Source organism: Teleopsis dalmanni, chromosome 2 (genome assembly GCF_002237135.1).
Source record: "Teleopsis dalmanni isolate 2A chromosome 2, ASM223713v2, whole genome shotgun sequence".
Taxonomy (NCBI): domain Eukaryota; kingdom Metazoa; phylum Arthropoda; class Insecta; order Diptera; family Diopsidae; genus Teleopsis; species Teleopsis dalmanni.
The window spans coordinates 96,889,918-96,907,439 of NC_051847.1; the positions used below are offsets into that span (position 1 = coordinate 96,889,918).

Sequence of the window (17,522 nt, forward strand, 5' to 3'; positions counted from 1 at the left end):
AATAAGAAAGAAAAATAAAACAATAAAAAGTAAGGATATTATTTTTATTAAAATAAAATTCTGAAATTAATACTTTAAATATTTTTAACTTAAAACAATTATAAACAAAAAATTAAACATACAATTAACATGCTGACTTTATAATTTAATTAAAGAAAATATATTCTCATATATCTCAATAATTTTTTTTTTGTTATAATTTTACAGATTTTTTCAGAACCAAACTGTAAAATCATATTTTTTGTAAAAAAATTGGAATAACGTAATCTCTTATTATTTCAGTTTTTTTTTTGTTTTTTTTTTAGAAGAACTAAGATAAAGTGAGTTGAAAGAAGAAGAAAAGAAAACATTAAATCTGCAAATTTAAATTTTTTAAAAAACTATTTTAATAAATTTGTGCATATTTAAAAAATAAAAAAATGTAAGTAATTTCTAGTTCAAAAAATAAATTATAAATTTTAAATAATTTTTAATTTTACTTTAATTTATTTAAATCAATATCTTAATTTTTTTGAATGAGTCGGGGGTACAACAGAATTACAGTTTACTATACTTCAATTCTTCTTTTTTCCTTTCACTTATATATGTAATTTCCAAAGTCATTTCTTTACAGCAAATTAAAATAATACTTCATTTTGTTAATTAAATTCAATTGTTTAGCCGACATTTGAACTAAAAAAAAAATAAAAAAACTTTACATTTTCCACATTAATAAAAAATTTTAGAAATTCCGAAAATCGTATTTCTTTTGAGTAAAATTTCAGTTTTTTTTCAAATGAATTTCGATTCAATAAAATTATTTTATATAGAATTTTGATTTCCGAAGGAAGATAATATTTCAGCTGGAGAGATAAAAATTTATGTTTTATAAAATCTTAAAAATTATTTTAAATCAACTTTTCATTATAAAAAAATTATATTTAAACTTAAAATAATTTGTTTGATGTTCAATCTTAATAATTAATTTTATACATTCTATCAGTATTTTTTTTTTTTTGTTTTGCATTCTGTACTTATGTCATTATTAAAAATCTATTAATTGTTTATTTATTTTCTGGTTTTCACATATTTTTTTCTGTTTTGTGTTTGGCAGTGATGTTGCTATACGAAATTATATTCAAGGACTTAATGGTGCAATTAATATTTAATAAAACTCTGCAGAACACAATATGCATTTTTAAGTAAAATGTGATTTTCTTTAAAACTTAACTAAAAACAAATATTCACTTTGGTGATATCAACTTATAAAAATTATTATTTTTAATTATTTACTTTAATATGATTTCAATTCCGTGCAAGCAAATTGCAGAGAGACAAGCGCTTATCGTTTTCAAATGTTATTTACAGATCGCACACTGTGCGATCTTACATTGGCAATGTTTCTGTTACTTGCATATGTTAACTCTTTTCAGTTCTGTTAATGCAATTGCCTTACGGCTCAGTTACTCGTTACGTACCGTAAGAACTGCAATCAAAGCGAAACCACACCTGTGGTGTGTTTGGTTATGCATTTCACTTTGGCTTAAGTTCGCTTAAGTTCTTGCGGTACGTATCACTAACTGAACCTTTGCATGTAAGTAACATTAGCGAAAGTTTGCAAAATGAATTGTTGTTTTGCTTCAAATTTAAATTTTATTTATTTTTTATATATAAAATATCTTACCAAAACAGTTATTGTGAGGAAAATATACTAAACTTTTGGCGCGCAATTTAAATTTCTGTATTAGCGCATGTTTCTTTGCAACTTATTTACAAGCGAATTCGACGATTTAGTGACAAAAAGAAAAATTTCTTTTATAAATACAAAAGTTATTAAAACTAGCAACAATAATAAACATTCTCTTAATAAAATAAAGATAACTCAACATAAAAAGCTTCAAATATCAAACTTTTAAGATAATTGCAATAATCTTTTTGAATTATAATTTTCATTTCTTTTCAAAATTGTTAATATATTTTCATGAAAATAGGATAATTAAATTTAATCTGTTTGTATGTGTGATGATGGCACAATATATCTTCTTATTCTCCTTCTTCAGTATATACTTAGCTATAGATTTGCACTTTAAAAAAGGTTTTACTACTTGTTGGACGCCTGCCGTCAAACGTTACCAAAGTATTCCATCGAACGATTCATCTGTACGATTATGTGTTTACATGTGGCGTTTCATGTGTAACGCCAAATGATCCGAACGTGAGAAGCAGCGATCACAATTGCGGCATTTGAACGGCTTAGCTCCGGTATGTTTGCGGAAATGACGCGTCAACTCATCGCTACGTGCAAAACGCCATTCGCAACCTTCCCAAGAACATTTGTACGGTTTTTCACCTGAAAACATATGAAAATAAATTATTAATTATAATGTTTGGAAATAACATTTCTTATGAATTAATTATTTGAAAGTGTCTAGAGAATAAGAAAAAAAAATGTTGGTTTTTAAATGACACATATTTAGTTTTTCAAAAAAACTGTTGGTTCTATAATGAGAATTATTTACATATAAAAGAATTGCAACACACTTTGTTAGGTTAGGTTAGGTCATACCGGCGATCCCTAGTAGATACACTGAGGCCTATTGGCCTAAGTGTTGCGGTGTATGTAGGAAAAGTCAGAGTTTAAAACCACCTGGAACCTTTGGCAAAGCCTCAAATGATATTGAGTGTCAGGTCTTATATTTGATCAAGGTTCTTAAGAAAGTAGGCTCCTACAGTGTTGAGTCACCGCCGTGCATGAGCTGGGCAAAAACATAGTAGATGAGAGGCACTCTCATCGTCTTCTCCACAGCTGCGACAGGTTTGATTGAAAGGGAGACCTAATCTTCGAGCATGGTTCCCTGGTTCACAGTGACCTGTAAGTAAACCTACCAAAAAACTGATATCTCTACGGTATATCTCATTGAAAATTTTGTTTGTAGAGAGTATTATTTATGAAATTGTGAGGCAGCTATATGTCTACGCCCAGATTAACATAACTACTACCACTCAATACAGCCACTAAAATTAATCAGTGGTTTGACTTTTGGGACCTACATTTAGAACACCAAAATCTCAAACATAAAAATTGCATAGTCATTTTGTAAATCGAAACTTTCAGTAAATAAGATACAAATTTATCCATATTTTTGGTTACCATGATATTATACCATATGTGGTCATTAAATAATCAAAACTTTTACGTCCTCTAGAAAAAAAAGAAATCCAAGGAATAATCACTATTGCTTCAACCTCTTTCAATTTACATGGATTTTTGGACATCTTGGGGAATTGTAGGGCGGACGAGCTTGCCAAGCCTGGCATTCTGCTCCTTGACACATACTTTTCGGATATTGAGATCCCACTTACAACGGCAAAGCTAGTAATGAGACAAAAATATGCAGAATTAACGCTGTACTTCGATGCCTGTGCAACAATATAAGCTATCATTCATGGAGCGATATTTTTAGCGAAATACTCTTGAACATGCCTTGTGAGGTGATGCAGCCAAGAATGGCTGCCTATTATTTTATCCTCATTTCTCTATAGCTTTACGTGAATGTTACGTAACGTTCACATAATATTCTGTCTAATAATAATAAATCTCATCACAATAATCGAAATAAACTGTTGACATGATCTTGATTGTTGAACAATTTCGAAGCTATTTTTTCGATTTTAGCTCATGCGATATTCGCTTGAGTCGTCAATTATTTCCGTGTCGTATATATAGGTCCAGTCAAATGTTCAGTTATCATTAGAAATTAAATATAGCATTACAGTAATATATGTTAAGTTAAGCCTTTTCCGAGTTAGTGCATCTGGGCACTTTTACTCTATGATAGCTTGGAGGCTTCTGTCGAGTCCCGCCCATCTCACTGACTAATTTGAGTATTCCTGATAATTTTCGTGATTATTCAATGATTGATCTCAGCTCTGCGTATCGCCCCGTGCGGTTAGTGATTACTCTCAGATTAGATAGTGCTAAGTAAGGCAGCCTATCGGTTTTCGCATGTTAGCTTTAGAACTCTGTCTCTTATGTATTTTTTGACTGGATCTATTCTAAGGTCTCTTAGCATGTTATTCTGATGTACCATGGTACTTTGAAGAGCCATAGGAGAGCTTAACTTGTAGCTTTTGGATAGCTTTGCTATACGCAGTTATTTCAAACGATTTAGGTTTGAATATATTCGAATCAGTAATTATTGATCTGTGATTTAAGCTGGAAAGCTTTTGGCGGTAATTGTAGAGCGTTATGAAGTTTCGGTAAAGCAAAAGTAAACTTATTTTTTACGGAAATTCCAAAATATCCAAATATTAATATTAATATATATTCAAAGTTTCAAATATTAATATGTCCAAAATATTAGTTATTTGAACATTTAATATTTGCTTGCATTATATAGTTATATAGTTCTCATATGCTTATAGTCTGCATCAATGAGTTTTGCCTCAACATTATTTTTAGTAACAAATATATTATTTTCTCATTTTCGGATTTTTAGTTATGTTTAGATATTTATTTTTACAAATAACTGTAGCTCTAAAATTGAATGAATTTAGGTGGGATTTGGAAAATTTTTTTAAGGATGAAATAATAAAGAAGGTCATGGAATGGAACCAAACAAATGGAAATCTATCAAAATGAATGGACAAATAAAAATTTTAGGAATATAGAAAAATTTATTATTTTTCTCTTTTATGGAAGAGAACTTTTTAATCATTTTAACCATTAATTTAAAAATAATTAATAGCAATAATAATAAAATTATTATTGGTCATTAAAAGCAGTTGTCGAATTTCGCACTCAACGAATAAAAATTGTTTCCGTTACTTTAACTGATTTGGTGTTGAGTTTAAATTTTGCGGACGTTTGTCGTGACCACCAAGAGAAGGAAACTAGCACTAAAATTAAAAATTGGGTTAAATTTGATCAGGAAATCATATTCTTACTTTTGGCACCAAGCACACTGAGAAATTGGTGTTAACGTAGTTTTAAACATTTGCAAAATTTGGCGAGTGAAATAAAATAATGTAGAATATAGTATAGTGTCCCCTCAAATATGTGGACTGGAATCTAATGGAATGGCAATAAAATCGCTACCAGACATTCGCATAAAAATGGCGACAACATTCAACAAAAAAGCCATTCATTCCAAATGGTTTTATGGCAACAACGTGCGCTTATTTTCTTGGCAGCACACGAATCGAAGTGAAAACTCCTCAAGATTTGGAAAGTGTACACGAGGAAGAGGAAGAAAATGATATTACAAAATATTGCTTAGTAATAGTTTCTTATTTTTTGCTGAAATTCAACTAATAGTCAAACGCCTGTTGTTGTTGTTGTTGTTGTTGGCTTTTTAAAGTGTAAACATGCCTGCAGTTTATTGCCCAAATCGATAATAAAACTTCTACGGTATCATGCAGCTCTGGAAGAGATTGCATGCGCCTGTTAGTCGAGGCCACATTTCAAAATTCGATTGTCACATGTGCAAGCCACAGAAGTTCTATTTTTATTTGCAATTCCTAAAATACAGCCAGCGTCTATACAGTCTATAGATGATGTCCTATTAAATTTTCTTTGTTTCAGCAACGCAATTTCAGACTTTTTTCATACAAATTTTACGGTCTGTTTGCTTCCTTTCACTTCACTGAGCTTCTTAACTTTCCTACATTTTATGACTCGGTTTTGTCATTTCTGCACCAATACTCCGGTCAGCGCTTAACTAATTGAAATTATAAAAAGTTTGGTGTGCACAAAATTACAAAAATCGATAAAAAATCAGGCTCAAAAGTCATGTGGAAAAATCCTTGGGCAATAACTTAAATGTGGTCAAAGCCAAAGCCATTCGCTTTAAGTTTTATTAGAAAAATTCAATTACATTTTTATATCAGAAACGTAACTAATATTGTATTTGCTTCGAGCAATAAAAGAGTTTTGGCCCAAATCTTAGTCAAGCGAAATATAAAAATTTTCAATAATAAAAAAATCGTAAAGAAAAAATTAATCAAATCGAGAATTGTATGGACTTCGGTACATACAAATCATTAGAAATGTATGACTTCCTTAATGTGCGACAATGGAACAGATATAAATGCATGAAAGGTAATTAGTACCATTTATCATTATTTAATTCAGTTAGTGATATTTCCAACATTAGTTCTAGCATGTCTAACTTTATAACCACAATAACGAGGAATGTGGAATGGAGTCAAAACGAAGAAAACCGTTTTGGATGAAAGCTAATGGAGTATGATTTGATTCTTCTTTCACTTCACCTACTTAACTAACATTTATCATCACTTAACTTTAACATAATTGTTATTAAGCAAATTTATTAATTTATTAAGTATGCAAATTTGTAATATATGGAGCAATTATTATTCAAAAATTAAATTTTAATATGACAATCTATAAATTTTCTAAGAGACATTAATAACTTAAAAGCATATATATTTGAAAATATTGGAAGTTAATATAATCTTGAAATCTATGAAGCATATGAAATAATCTTTTGAAACCAGTAATAGATATAAAGCATAATACATCATAAGTAATGCATAGACAAATAGTCGTTCAATTGTTCTGAACAATAATACTCCTAAACAATTATTAAATGGAAGAATTCATTAAAATCTTCGAAAAAAATGTCAAATGCATAAGCATTCGTTTAAGTTATATCAGATTAAAGTGTTCTATATATATTTCAACCACATTGCATGCATAAGTAGATTTATATTTACACTAAGGATGATAATTTTAGCATTGATTCTGTATAATGAAGATCCAGAATTTAATGTGGATATCTGCTGCTCAGCTCAATATCACGGTGTTCTTCACACACGCATCGGTATGTTGCGCAGTTGAACGCCCCATTGAAACTCCGAAGAATTTCGCTGTTGTCAGTTGAAGTTTTGTGTTTGGGCAAAACTTCCTCCTTGATGAGGACCGAGGCCTATCTAACAACTCTGCTGATCTTTAGGTCACAGCACCCGGTTGGAAAATACAACTCTTCATCGAATGAGTGTAAATGAATAGAATCGTTCTACCCTCGTTTGGGTTTTAATCATAACCACCACGACACTACCTTTATCTCTTTGTGGAATATTAAACTTATTTATTTTAATCTGCTAAGTCTAAGTATTATATAAAAAGTCGGTGAAAGGTACTTTGTAAATATTTTTAAAGTCATTGTTCTATTCTACACTAGTTATAGCTTATGCGCTTACTACTACTCGCTTATTGCACAAAAAGACTTAGATTTTGTTAATAGCTTCATTAATTTTTTATTTTCGGCTTAGTAGCTTAAAATAGTGACAATATATATTTTTTATATAGCCTATGTATGTGAAGATAACGAACTTCAATTATATATTAGCGCAAGATAAATGGTAGACAGTGCGTGATATTCAACCTGTGCATGTTCTTCAACTTCAGGGGTAGTAGGTAGATAAACACGACCATCACCTACAAAGTTAAGCAGTTAATATACTAAGACAAATACAGCCCATTGCGATATCACCCGATCCTAGAAGATTTTCTAAAACTTAACCCTTATTAAACCATTGTGTTGTTATAATATATCTTCTGCAAAGAAATTTTAGCAACTCGGGACATTCTGTAGTTAATAATAATCGAATGTTATTTTTTTTTTTGTTGTGTGTTGGGCGGGTACATAGAAGGCACTTAAGAGTCGTTTCTTACTTCTCATCCTCTCAGTTCTGCAAAAGTCATTGGATGTAATACACATTCTTGAGGCGTGTTGGTCTTTTATACAATGTCAAATAATAACCTAATAATCTTAATGAATCATAAAAATTGAGATTTCATATCTACAGTTTGAGAAAATCTTTTGCGCATTTTTTATGTCCCAAATTGGTTAAATGAGGCTTATGGGTGAATATCTAGTTCTTGAATGCATCGTTCATCTATTTTATTTTGAAACATTTTTCTGATAGTAGGTTTATAGCTCACTGAAGGAGCACTAATCTATTACTTTTCTGAAAGAATTTGTTAGGTGGTTATTTTTTTTCCAATAATTTTGAATTAATTTAATGTAATTCGGAAATTGTCTCAACTGACTGTATGGCAATATCATCATCATTGAATGAGAGTCACAGCGAAGTTCTTGAGATGAAAATGTTTGATTTAAACTATGTAATCGATTTGTTTAGTAATTGTGTTTATTTTTTTAAAATAAAGAATTGTTTGTAGTCAAAAATTGAGTGATTACATCCTAAAATGAGTAGTCCTTTTTGAACAACTCTATAGATATATACCTGTATGATGAGTTTTATAGCCGGTTAATGCATATAACTTCTTCTTATAGAAAAATGGTGCATAGTAACGAAAATGTTTGATTATAAAAATTTATTTTAGAAAGTGAATTTTTAGGCTGACCTCACAACTACCCTGAATATTGTCAAATATTTATCAACAGAAGTCTTCCAAAGAATTTGATGGTTTATTTTTTGTCCTGCAAGTGTCAAGGGTTGAGCCAGCTCCAATTAGAACTGAGGACTCACGTATTAATACACAAAGCGCATTTATTTAGTGCAACCATCAACTTTCAAGACTACACATATTAAACTGTGAGGAATCCTCTTCCAATCCTTCAATTGGATTTTATTAAAGTATTATTTTGTTTATCATTGTTTTAAATTTGTTCGTTATTTCTGTTGATACGTGCTTTGGCAGTCTTTCTTAGGCAATCCTGTAGATATCATGAATGATATTCCACCAATTGAAAGCAGCATAAACCTCTTTAAAGCGGAATATTGTAAGTTTTTGTGTCAAATTGCAACTGGAAATAATTAGTAGTTGAGAAATTCAGAAACTCGAGAAGTTAGAAACTTATTATTAATGTTAGCTACATTTATAGCTAAAAAAAATAAATCTTTAAAAGACTACAAGACATATGAATTAAATATTTAATAATTGCAAAAAAAAAAAATCTGTATTTTCTGCAATTAATTGAAGTTCAATAAGATAGATATATATTCGCAGTGAATGCAATCGCATTTTATTATTTTGTTTTATGAACCAAACTTTATATAAGAAAAAAATATTTATAATTAATTTAATAAATTAAAATTCTGTCAAGAATTATTTTTTCAAAGTATTTTTGTATTTTTCGTGCCTTCAATACAAAATTCCATATCTCAAAAACCCACACTGCATACAATAATTAATCACATTATATATATGTATGCATATACTATACGAGTGTATATATGAAAAAATTTTTGATTAAAAATTATTATCTCAGTTCGGAACTATTTTTATGAGTTTCGTATGATTGTGTCTCGTTGTTAATTAAATTTCAGATACTTTTGCCTGAGACGCTATGACTTCATAATTGCTTTAAACATTTTTGTATTATCTGTAAATAACAAATGAGAACATAAAGGCAAGTGCCTGGGTCGCGTATCAATCGCTGAGCGGCACTGCAATGAGTCATTTCAAAATTAAAAGAAAAATTAAATAATAAAATAAATAATAAACAATTGAGCATATATTTTACACATGAAAAACCTACTAACAATATCTACTATATCTCATAGTCAAGCACTGTGCTTACATGTGTACTGCCACCAATTAAGCGTTTATAAGTATTGAACTCGTACGTTGTACACACTTTGCGTTCTGTTGGAAAAGTCGAAGTCGTGAATTCATTCATTGAATTGAATTAAAATCGAAATTCCTCAATGAGTACTCATATACTCATATTACATTTCATTCATTGAACTGAGATAAATTCCACGCTTTTGTCGTAGATTCGCGCGCACATGATAGCTGCAGATACTTACTACAGATAAATTTGTACTCCGGGGTGTATATTACTTTGCCTTCGATTTGCTAAACTGGTTTCAATAAAAATCGTTAAAAGTCGTTAAAATTTTAAAATTCTTGTTTTTATATAAGAGCTTAAAGGGAAATACTGAAGATAAATATTGTTAACCTTGTCTACCTTGTAGTTTCTATTACGAGTAGAATGCATCGACTTGGACATCAATGCACTAATTTATGTTTATTTTTATACTTCACTAAAATTTTTTATATTTTATGTATAATTATTTAATCTTCAAATATTGTTTCCAAACATTTTTAAGCACAAATAATAATAAAGGAATATTCAATTTTTTTTCATCACAAGTCAACAAATTATGTAATTTTACAATTAAATTTTATTTTTTATTTACAAGTATATTAATTAAGTAATAGTTCTAAGTACCGGAATTGAACCGAAACTAAACTAAAAATAAAAAAAACAACATTTTTGCAAAAGCGAAAGCTGTGACTGAACCGATGTATATAGTTCTAATTAGACCGGAAAAAATATCGGAAAACAAATTTGTGATTTAAAGATATGGGAAATGACACTGCGCGAGTGTCGGGTCTATTGTTCCTCCTTTTGTGCTTAGAGAATGTCTACAAGTCCTGTTGCTTCGAAAAAGAGTAGTATAGAACCTACTTTACAGAGTTTAATTGCCTCTTCCGTAAGGGTGTACCTTCACAGGAGTCTATTTCGTATGTGCATTAGCGCAGGGCATTATAACAGCACATGTGTGGCAGACTAGATTCTTCACAGAATCTGCAGTTTGCATCTGTATATACCTATACTCAGTTTCATAAGGTGATATTTCAGTTTACAGTCCTGTTAAGATTCCTGTGACGATTCCAAGTTTTTCTAGTTCATACAGATATTGTATTGTTACAGGCATCAATAAGTGATTTGTATTGTTTTGATTTGGTGGATCATCCCAGTAGTACTTTTTGTTCTGGTTCTCCTTATTTTTTCTAAGAGAAAAGAGGGTACTGTGTCCTAAACCACAGAAAAGTTCTGGCCCCACCAACGGAGTGGCTGCTCCTTTTCTGACTACTAAATACTAAGTTATAATACTAAGTCATTCTCTTTAGAAATATTATGTATCTTAATTTCTGTTAAGATACATATTATCTATTTCTATTCTAATTCTATTATAATTTAATTTGTTCCATTACTTTAATTTTCCGACAAAATGGATCACAAAATTTTATGCTTTTTATAAGCTAACAGTAATTTTGTAATGTTTTTATTGTAGCTTTTCGTCGAAAAGGGAAAGAGAGCGAGAAAGAGACAGAGACAAAGACAGAAATGATAGAAACAGCGAGGTGGAGAGAGAGAAAGAGTGGGGAGAGAGAAAGAGAGGGTGAAATATATTTTATTGGAGATAAAGCCCTTATTTATTTTATTACTTTGCAAATAAAATGAGTCCGAAGAGTTAAATATTGTTAAATAGTCATTCTTCATGTTAATAAATAAGTATTATACAGAGTTTGTGTGTCTTAAAAGTTCATAGAAATAGAAAAACTCCTAAATTGAAATAAAACGTAATTAAATTAAGTCCAGTACTTCATATGATTTGAAATATATTATTCAGCAGACAAGTACCATATTCATCTAGTAATACCGAAAGTGTATACTTACTGTAACTTTTGCACCTTAAAAATGGCCCTACAAAATGCCCTGTTTGGACCTTTTATTTTCTTTTTAAAACTTTCTAAATGAGGATCGCATATTAATAATAATATATTTATTCTACAGTAAATCAAAGCCAGTGACTTTAGTTCTTCTCTATAACGAGTACTTCAAATGTTCGGAACTACTTCAGCAACTTATAGATATTCGGGCAAATACTTGAACACAAACATTTTTAAACATTAAAATACTAGAAGCTTCGAACACCTGGAATGATATTGAAGATCTAACATACTGACATCCTAACACCCTGTTTTTATTATTATAAATTGCAAATTGTCTGTACTCTTTATCAAAACAATAAAGCCAATGTCATTATTTATAGAAAAAAAAAAATTAAAAGTGTTTTTATATGATAACGCATACTCTCAAATGAATTTTAGAAAACTGAGCAATAAAATAAGAGTCCTATAATAAATGAAGTGTATGCATATCTGTCAGCTTTTGACTTTTGATTAACTTCAGCAAATTAAAAGTAATTCTCTTGCTCTGGTGCACACATTTAAGTGAACACTAAACATTTTGCTTAAGTCCTTCAAGTCACTTTCAATGAAATTATAATTTCGTTATTTACTTCAGTTCTGAAATAAATCCTTTATGCAAAGGATAAGAATTTGGCATGGCATTCAAACGACAAATTCTTCAATGCTTCAATAAAAATTAAACTTTCGTTTGTGATTAATGTATTAGGAAAGGATTTGACATTAAACTCATCCATAGAGAAACGAATGAAATGCGTAATATGAAATATGAATATTTATGATTTCTGCACTCCATCCTACGTATCCTATGTATCCCATGTATCCTGCATATATTGTGTTTTACCTTTATCTGGAGCAACAGCAGCAGGAACATGGAATCAAAATATACACTGAAGTTCATTTGTTATGTCGCACAATATAACCTAGTGTGGGTGTGTATGGTACTCCGCTACTGTACTCCGATACTGTCTGTTTGGTAGAAACCCAAAAAGGTTATTCCTAACTCCCAGTAGTTCTAAGAGATAGCGTACACATGCACACACTCCATGGACGCTTACACATAAGTGCTTACACATAAATCGACGTGCAATATGGTGCAGAGATAAATGTTTCAAATTTTTGACGAAATGACTGATTTTTGTATTTGTGTAAAATATCATATTTCATAAATGTATAAATACTAGCATTTGATGTTTTGCACAAATGGGATGGGGCAGGGATGGGTCGGATTGAGTTGGATTGGATTGCACGGTGTTGGATGGGATTCAGTGGTTTGGGTTGGGACAGGTTGTGTTTTGTTTGAGTGCTCGGATGCTTCGATGTTTGGGTGTTTGGATGTTTGGGTGTTTGGGTTTGTGCGGCCGGAGTCAAATGTAGTATACAGAAGATAAGCTTTAAATTTTGATTTATTTATAGGTTAAGTGTGCTTAAAGGGGGCTTCAATATAAAATCCGATATAAATATTTCAGGGTTCAGAGCATTCTGCCAGCACAGCGTAGTGCAGTCAGTGTGTATAAGTGTGTGTTTAATTTGTAAAATAAATCTCTTGTTTTCGACAACAACGTTGACAGCATCGGTTAAGTGTTGCAATTTCTGTCTGTCCGCGTGTCAATCTGTCTGTGTGTGTGTGTGTGTGTGTGTGTGTGTGACTCGTTTAAGTGTGAGTGCGTACATACAGGCATGAGCTTGTGTGATGGACCGTGTGTGTTGCTGTCATTTTTCATCTGTTTTCCTGGTAATATTTCATTTCTGAAATTTATTGAAATTTGTACCTCTCCAGTGTTTTTTCACTTTTTATACTTGTCAAAATCTGCTCAGAATACAACAGAATAAAATCCTTAAACACTTAAACACTTCAGTTGTCAGAAAATTGAATATTGCAAATTGTAATAGGGTTACCCTGAGGAATTTTATATTATATACACTTTTTATATTAAAAACTTTTTATTTATCGGTATAAAAATGTTTTATGAGAGTAAATTAATTGCAACACCTTTGATGCTTATTTAAATAATTAATTTTAATGTCTGCATATTAAATTTCATTATATTAATTAATTTTATGTTGTAAAAAAGTCTAAAATAAAAAATTTCATTAAGCTGGCAAGCCCGTAAGATATTGAATTGCATTCATGTTAATACTTGTCTGGAAATTTTATAAATGGAATCAATTGGCCTTTTGATCCAAAGTGATAGTTGACATTTACAGATTTTCGTATTCACCTCAGTGTGAAGTGCTACATTGCGTCAAAGTGAATTCGATTATAAAGTAGGTGCTTGACTCTGACCCAATTAAAAACAGACGTCCATAAAAACAAAAACTCTCTTAACATGTTAATTTTTCCACAAAAAAAAATTAATATAAGAAGAATAGTGAAGTAGACTTACCAGTGTGCGTTCTCTGATGAGCTTTCAAGTGGGAACTTTTCGTATATCCTTTCTTACAGCCCAAAAATTGGCACTTGTGTATCCGACGTTTCGTATCCGGGCTGTGTTCATGTTGACGCGGGTGATTTTTGGTGGTTACTGAAATTCAGAAATATACATATTATACACACATTTTGAGAATAATTAATCCATTTTATATTAAATATATATAAAATTTTTACCTCTCAGTCATGACTTTAAAATAACTTCTATGGAATAATACAATATTTTGACATCTAAACAATTTGAATGGGTAGAAATGGCTTTGGGTCAGTTGACTAATGAACACTGACTCTGAGCTATGGCATGGTATGAGTTCAATCCTTGGTACTTGCAGTCTCAAAAAATATATTTTCATATATTTAAATATAAAAGATAATTCCAGGACTACTGATAACAGGTATTTGCACTACTGGAAATAGCTGTATGGTCAGCCAAAAATGAAAAATCTTTTGAAAATAATAAAATTTTGTTGTTGCTGTTCACAAATATTTGACACTTATTATATAATATATATATATGTGTATATCGATATTGATATATATAGAATATTATATAAATTCTTATCAACTGCAATGTGGTATATATAAAATAGGCAGCATCTGTATATATATATATATATATATATATTATATATATATATATATATATATATATATATATATATATATATGTGTATATGTACATATATGTTTATAGTCTTAATAACTTCAATAATATTGACTGGGACCACGACTCTCTTAAATTAGTTGACTTATGGTTAATAAATTATGTAGTTAAATATATTCGAGAGTGGATTGAACTATTGAACTGTTACGAGACTGCTCGGCTGCTTGAGTTCACTGCAACTCAATATGCTTACTACGTTCAACTTTCTGGCAGAACTCATATATATGCATATATATAAAAGATAGTGAGCACAGAATAGTGCTGTGGTTTTGCGATATAACGGCAATGAGCTTTGTCAGGTATAAGAACGTAGTTAGTAGTATGTCATTCAGTTGCTGTGAACTTCAACAGCTGAGCAGACCCGTAACAGTTTAAGTTACATACCCTATACTACTATGGAGTCTATATGGTATCTATACTGCTACAATGCATTCAACTACATAATTTATTAACCATAAGTGACCTAATTTGAGAGAGTCGTGATACCGGTCAATGGTCTTAGTAATTGCTGTTGTGTACCACATTGAGGTTGTTAAGACCTCAATGATAAGAGTATATGTACGTCGCTTTAATAAAGATGATATCTAAGAGTCTATCTGAGAGATTCTTATAGGAATTTTCATAGTACAAGACAGTTTTAATGAACTAGTGACCAATCAGTCTTTGAAGGAACATTCGCAACAGCAATAAACTTAACATTGAGTAAATGAGAAAATTATGGAAACTGTAACCCGTTTTCAGGCACGGTTGAAGTCTATAGTTTTTGAATAACCTATTTTTGTGGTTTAAATGCAACATTCAGTAAAGAAGTTTAAGTAGGACACGTAGGTTGCGTAGAATATTTTGTCTACAGTTTTTTATAATACATACATACGTAGTACAATCTGCTATTAATTTCCTAGCATACTTTTAGGCTATTAAACTCGCTAATATAATACGCGTATACCTTCATGGGAGTAACATTATATCTCATATTGTCAAAGTTTTTACCTCACATAAACTCCAAATACTTGGAAATATATTTGTATACTTACGTGTAGTAACTTGCGGATTTTGAAGTTGCGTGCCACGCTGAGCAATTTGTGTTGCTGTTATGCTATTGATGACATGTTGCTGTTGTTGTTGCTGTTGCTGCTGTTGTTGTTGCTGTTGTTTTTGTTGAGTAGCAACGGAACCATTAAGCACAGCTGTGGTTACGTTTCCACCTCCGTTGTTCTGCATTTGTATGACGCGCGCCAAACTTATGCCGCCAGTTTGCTTGCCGCCTGCCGTAAGACGGACAATGGTGTTGCGCGGAATGTTTGTGTGTTGTTGTGGCTGCGTTTGAGTTGGGTCAGTGTTGGTGGCGGCGCTTGTAGTTTGTATGCCAATCTGCTGTACGGCAACATGTTGTGGCTGCTGTTGCTGCTGTTGTTGAATTAAAGGAACTGTTGATATTGTGGAATTCTTGTTATTGTTACTGCCGTTGCTGTTATTGCTGCTAACAATTGTTGTGGAGCCAGCCGTTGCAGCTGAGCTGGAGAAACGCAATATGGCGGTTGTGGCTGGCGGATGTGTTTGACTTAAACGCTTCTGTTGTTGTTGTTGCTGCTGCTGCTGTATAAGCGCAGCCAAGTCGTTTGCACTTAGCTTACTAGCGTTGATTTGTTGCTGCAAACTATTGCAGTTGTTATTGGAAATGTTTGTACGTATCGATTCGGGCGATGATGGCGGTGTCAAAGTAGGCAACACATAATCATGCTGATTGTTGCTGCTTATGCTTATGTTAACATTGTTGTTGTTGTTGTTGTTGTTATTGTTACTAAGGTTGCAATTGTTTGCTTTGGTTGCGACTACGCACAGTTTTATGGCTTTTTCCGAAATTGGACATTGCTGTGCTGTAGTTGTAGTTGAGTTTGTGTTGCTTAATGCTGATGTTGTTGAATATACAGTGGACGCTGGAGTTGAGAGCGGCGTCAATGTGGTGAATTTTTCTTCGCAACTGTCCGAGTTAATGCCATCGTCGTCATCATCAATACGTTCCTGTTTCAATACTACAGAGCAACTGAGTGATTGAGAAGCTGTACTGTCCCAAGATATGCCAGAGCAATTAGATGAAACTGAACTTGTGGTTGATATTGTGTCGAGGTTTTGCTCTTTGATTTTCAGTTCCTCAAATATAAGCGCAGGTGATGGAAACATTTCCCAAGCTGGGTCGAGTTCAGTACGCATTTTTTTATAAGATTGTAGTTTCGGCTCATCGCGGAGATAACGTTCCAATTCATAACAAGTCTAGAGAAAGAAGAGAAATTATTTTCAATTACTATAGTTTTTCGGTTTAAAATTCAATTTCCTACAAATATTAAGCAGTGCAAATTTAAAGACAAGACTTGGTAAAATTTATTGCCTCAAGAAAACTGTAACCAAATGTGCAGTGTCAGCTCAACAAATGCACAAATACCAACATTAACTACCTCTACAACTGCAAGGACACAAACCCCTAAAGCATACATCAAATTTACACAAAGTTCACTGTGTGTATAAAAAGTTCCTTCAGGCGTGTGCAATATTAAATTGATTTCCCCTGATAATACAAGAACTTCAAAAGGTCTAAAGTTTTCGTTAATTTGCTGGCTGATGTGTGCAGCAACGAGCTGGTGCATATACACGTGTAAGAGAGCCATGGAAATTATGTGTTTACCGAGCTGCATGAACGTATCTCTGCATCTGAGCAGAAACATGAAGATTGCCACACTTTAGTTTACTGCCATTTTTCACGAAATTTGTTGAATGCAGCGAAAAATAAAAGTTTGCACTGCAAAACTGAAGTTTTACTTTTTGTAGATTTCATGGTTAACACAGATTGTCTTTGCTGTCTTAAAGTTACTTCTGCTAAGCTACCAACTCTTGTTAATAGCATGCAAATAACATACCTGTTTCAGAATATTTTATAGGAGAAAATAAATCTGGGT

At 31.5% G+C, this 17,522-nt stretch overlaps 1 protein-coding gene across 1 annotated transcript; it reads right to left on the reverse strand.

Moving 5' to 3' along the window:
- Positions 1-1,965: 1,965 nt before the first annotated feature.
- Positions 1,966-17,321, reverse strand: LOC119675130 (Krueppel-like factor luna). Its single transcript, XM_038086319.1, has 4 exons — positions 17,316-17,321; positions 15,606-16,842; positions 13,864-14,001; positions 1,966-2,329 (listed from the first exon to the last, which is right to left on the reverse strand). The coding sequence occupies exons 1-4, from the start codon at positions 17,319-17,321 to the stop codon at positions 2,154-2,156; spliced, it is 1,557 nt and encodes a 518-aa protein (XP_037942247.1). The 3' UTR covers positions 1,966-2,153.
- Positions 17,322-17,522: the final 201 nt, after the last annotated feature.

What these genes read in the sequence shown, in the direction of transcription:
- LOC119675130 (XM_038086319.1), bottom strand. An exon ending in AAATCCGCAAGTTACTACAC is followed by an intron (nt 14,002 to 15,605) that starts GTAAGTATACAA and finishes TCTGAATTTCAG; the next exon opens with TAACCACCAAAAATCACCCG. An exon ending in TCATCAGAGAACGCACACTG is followed by an intron (nt 2,330 to 13,863) that starts GTAAGTCTACTT and finishes ATATGTTTTCAG; the next exon opens with GTGAAAAACCGTACAAATGT.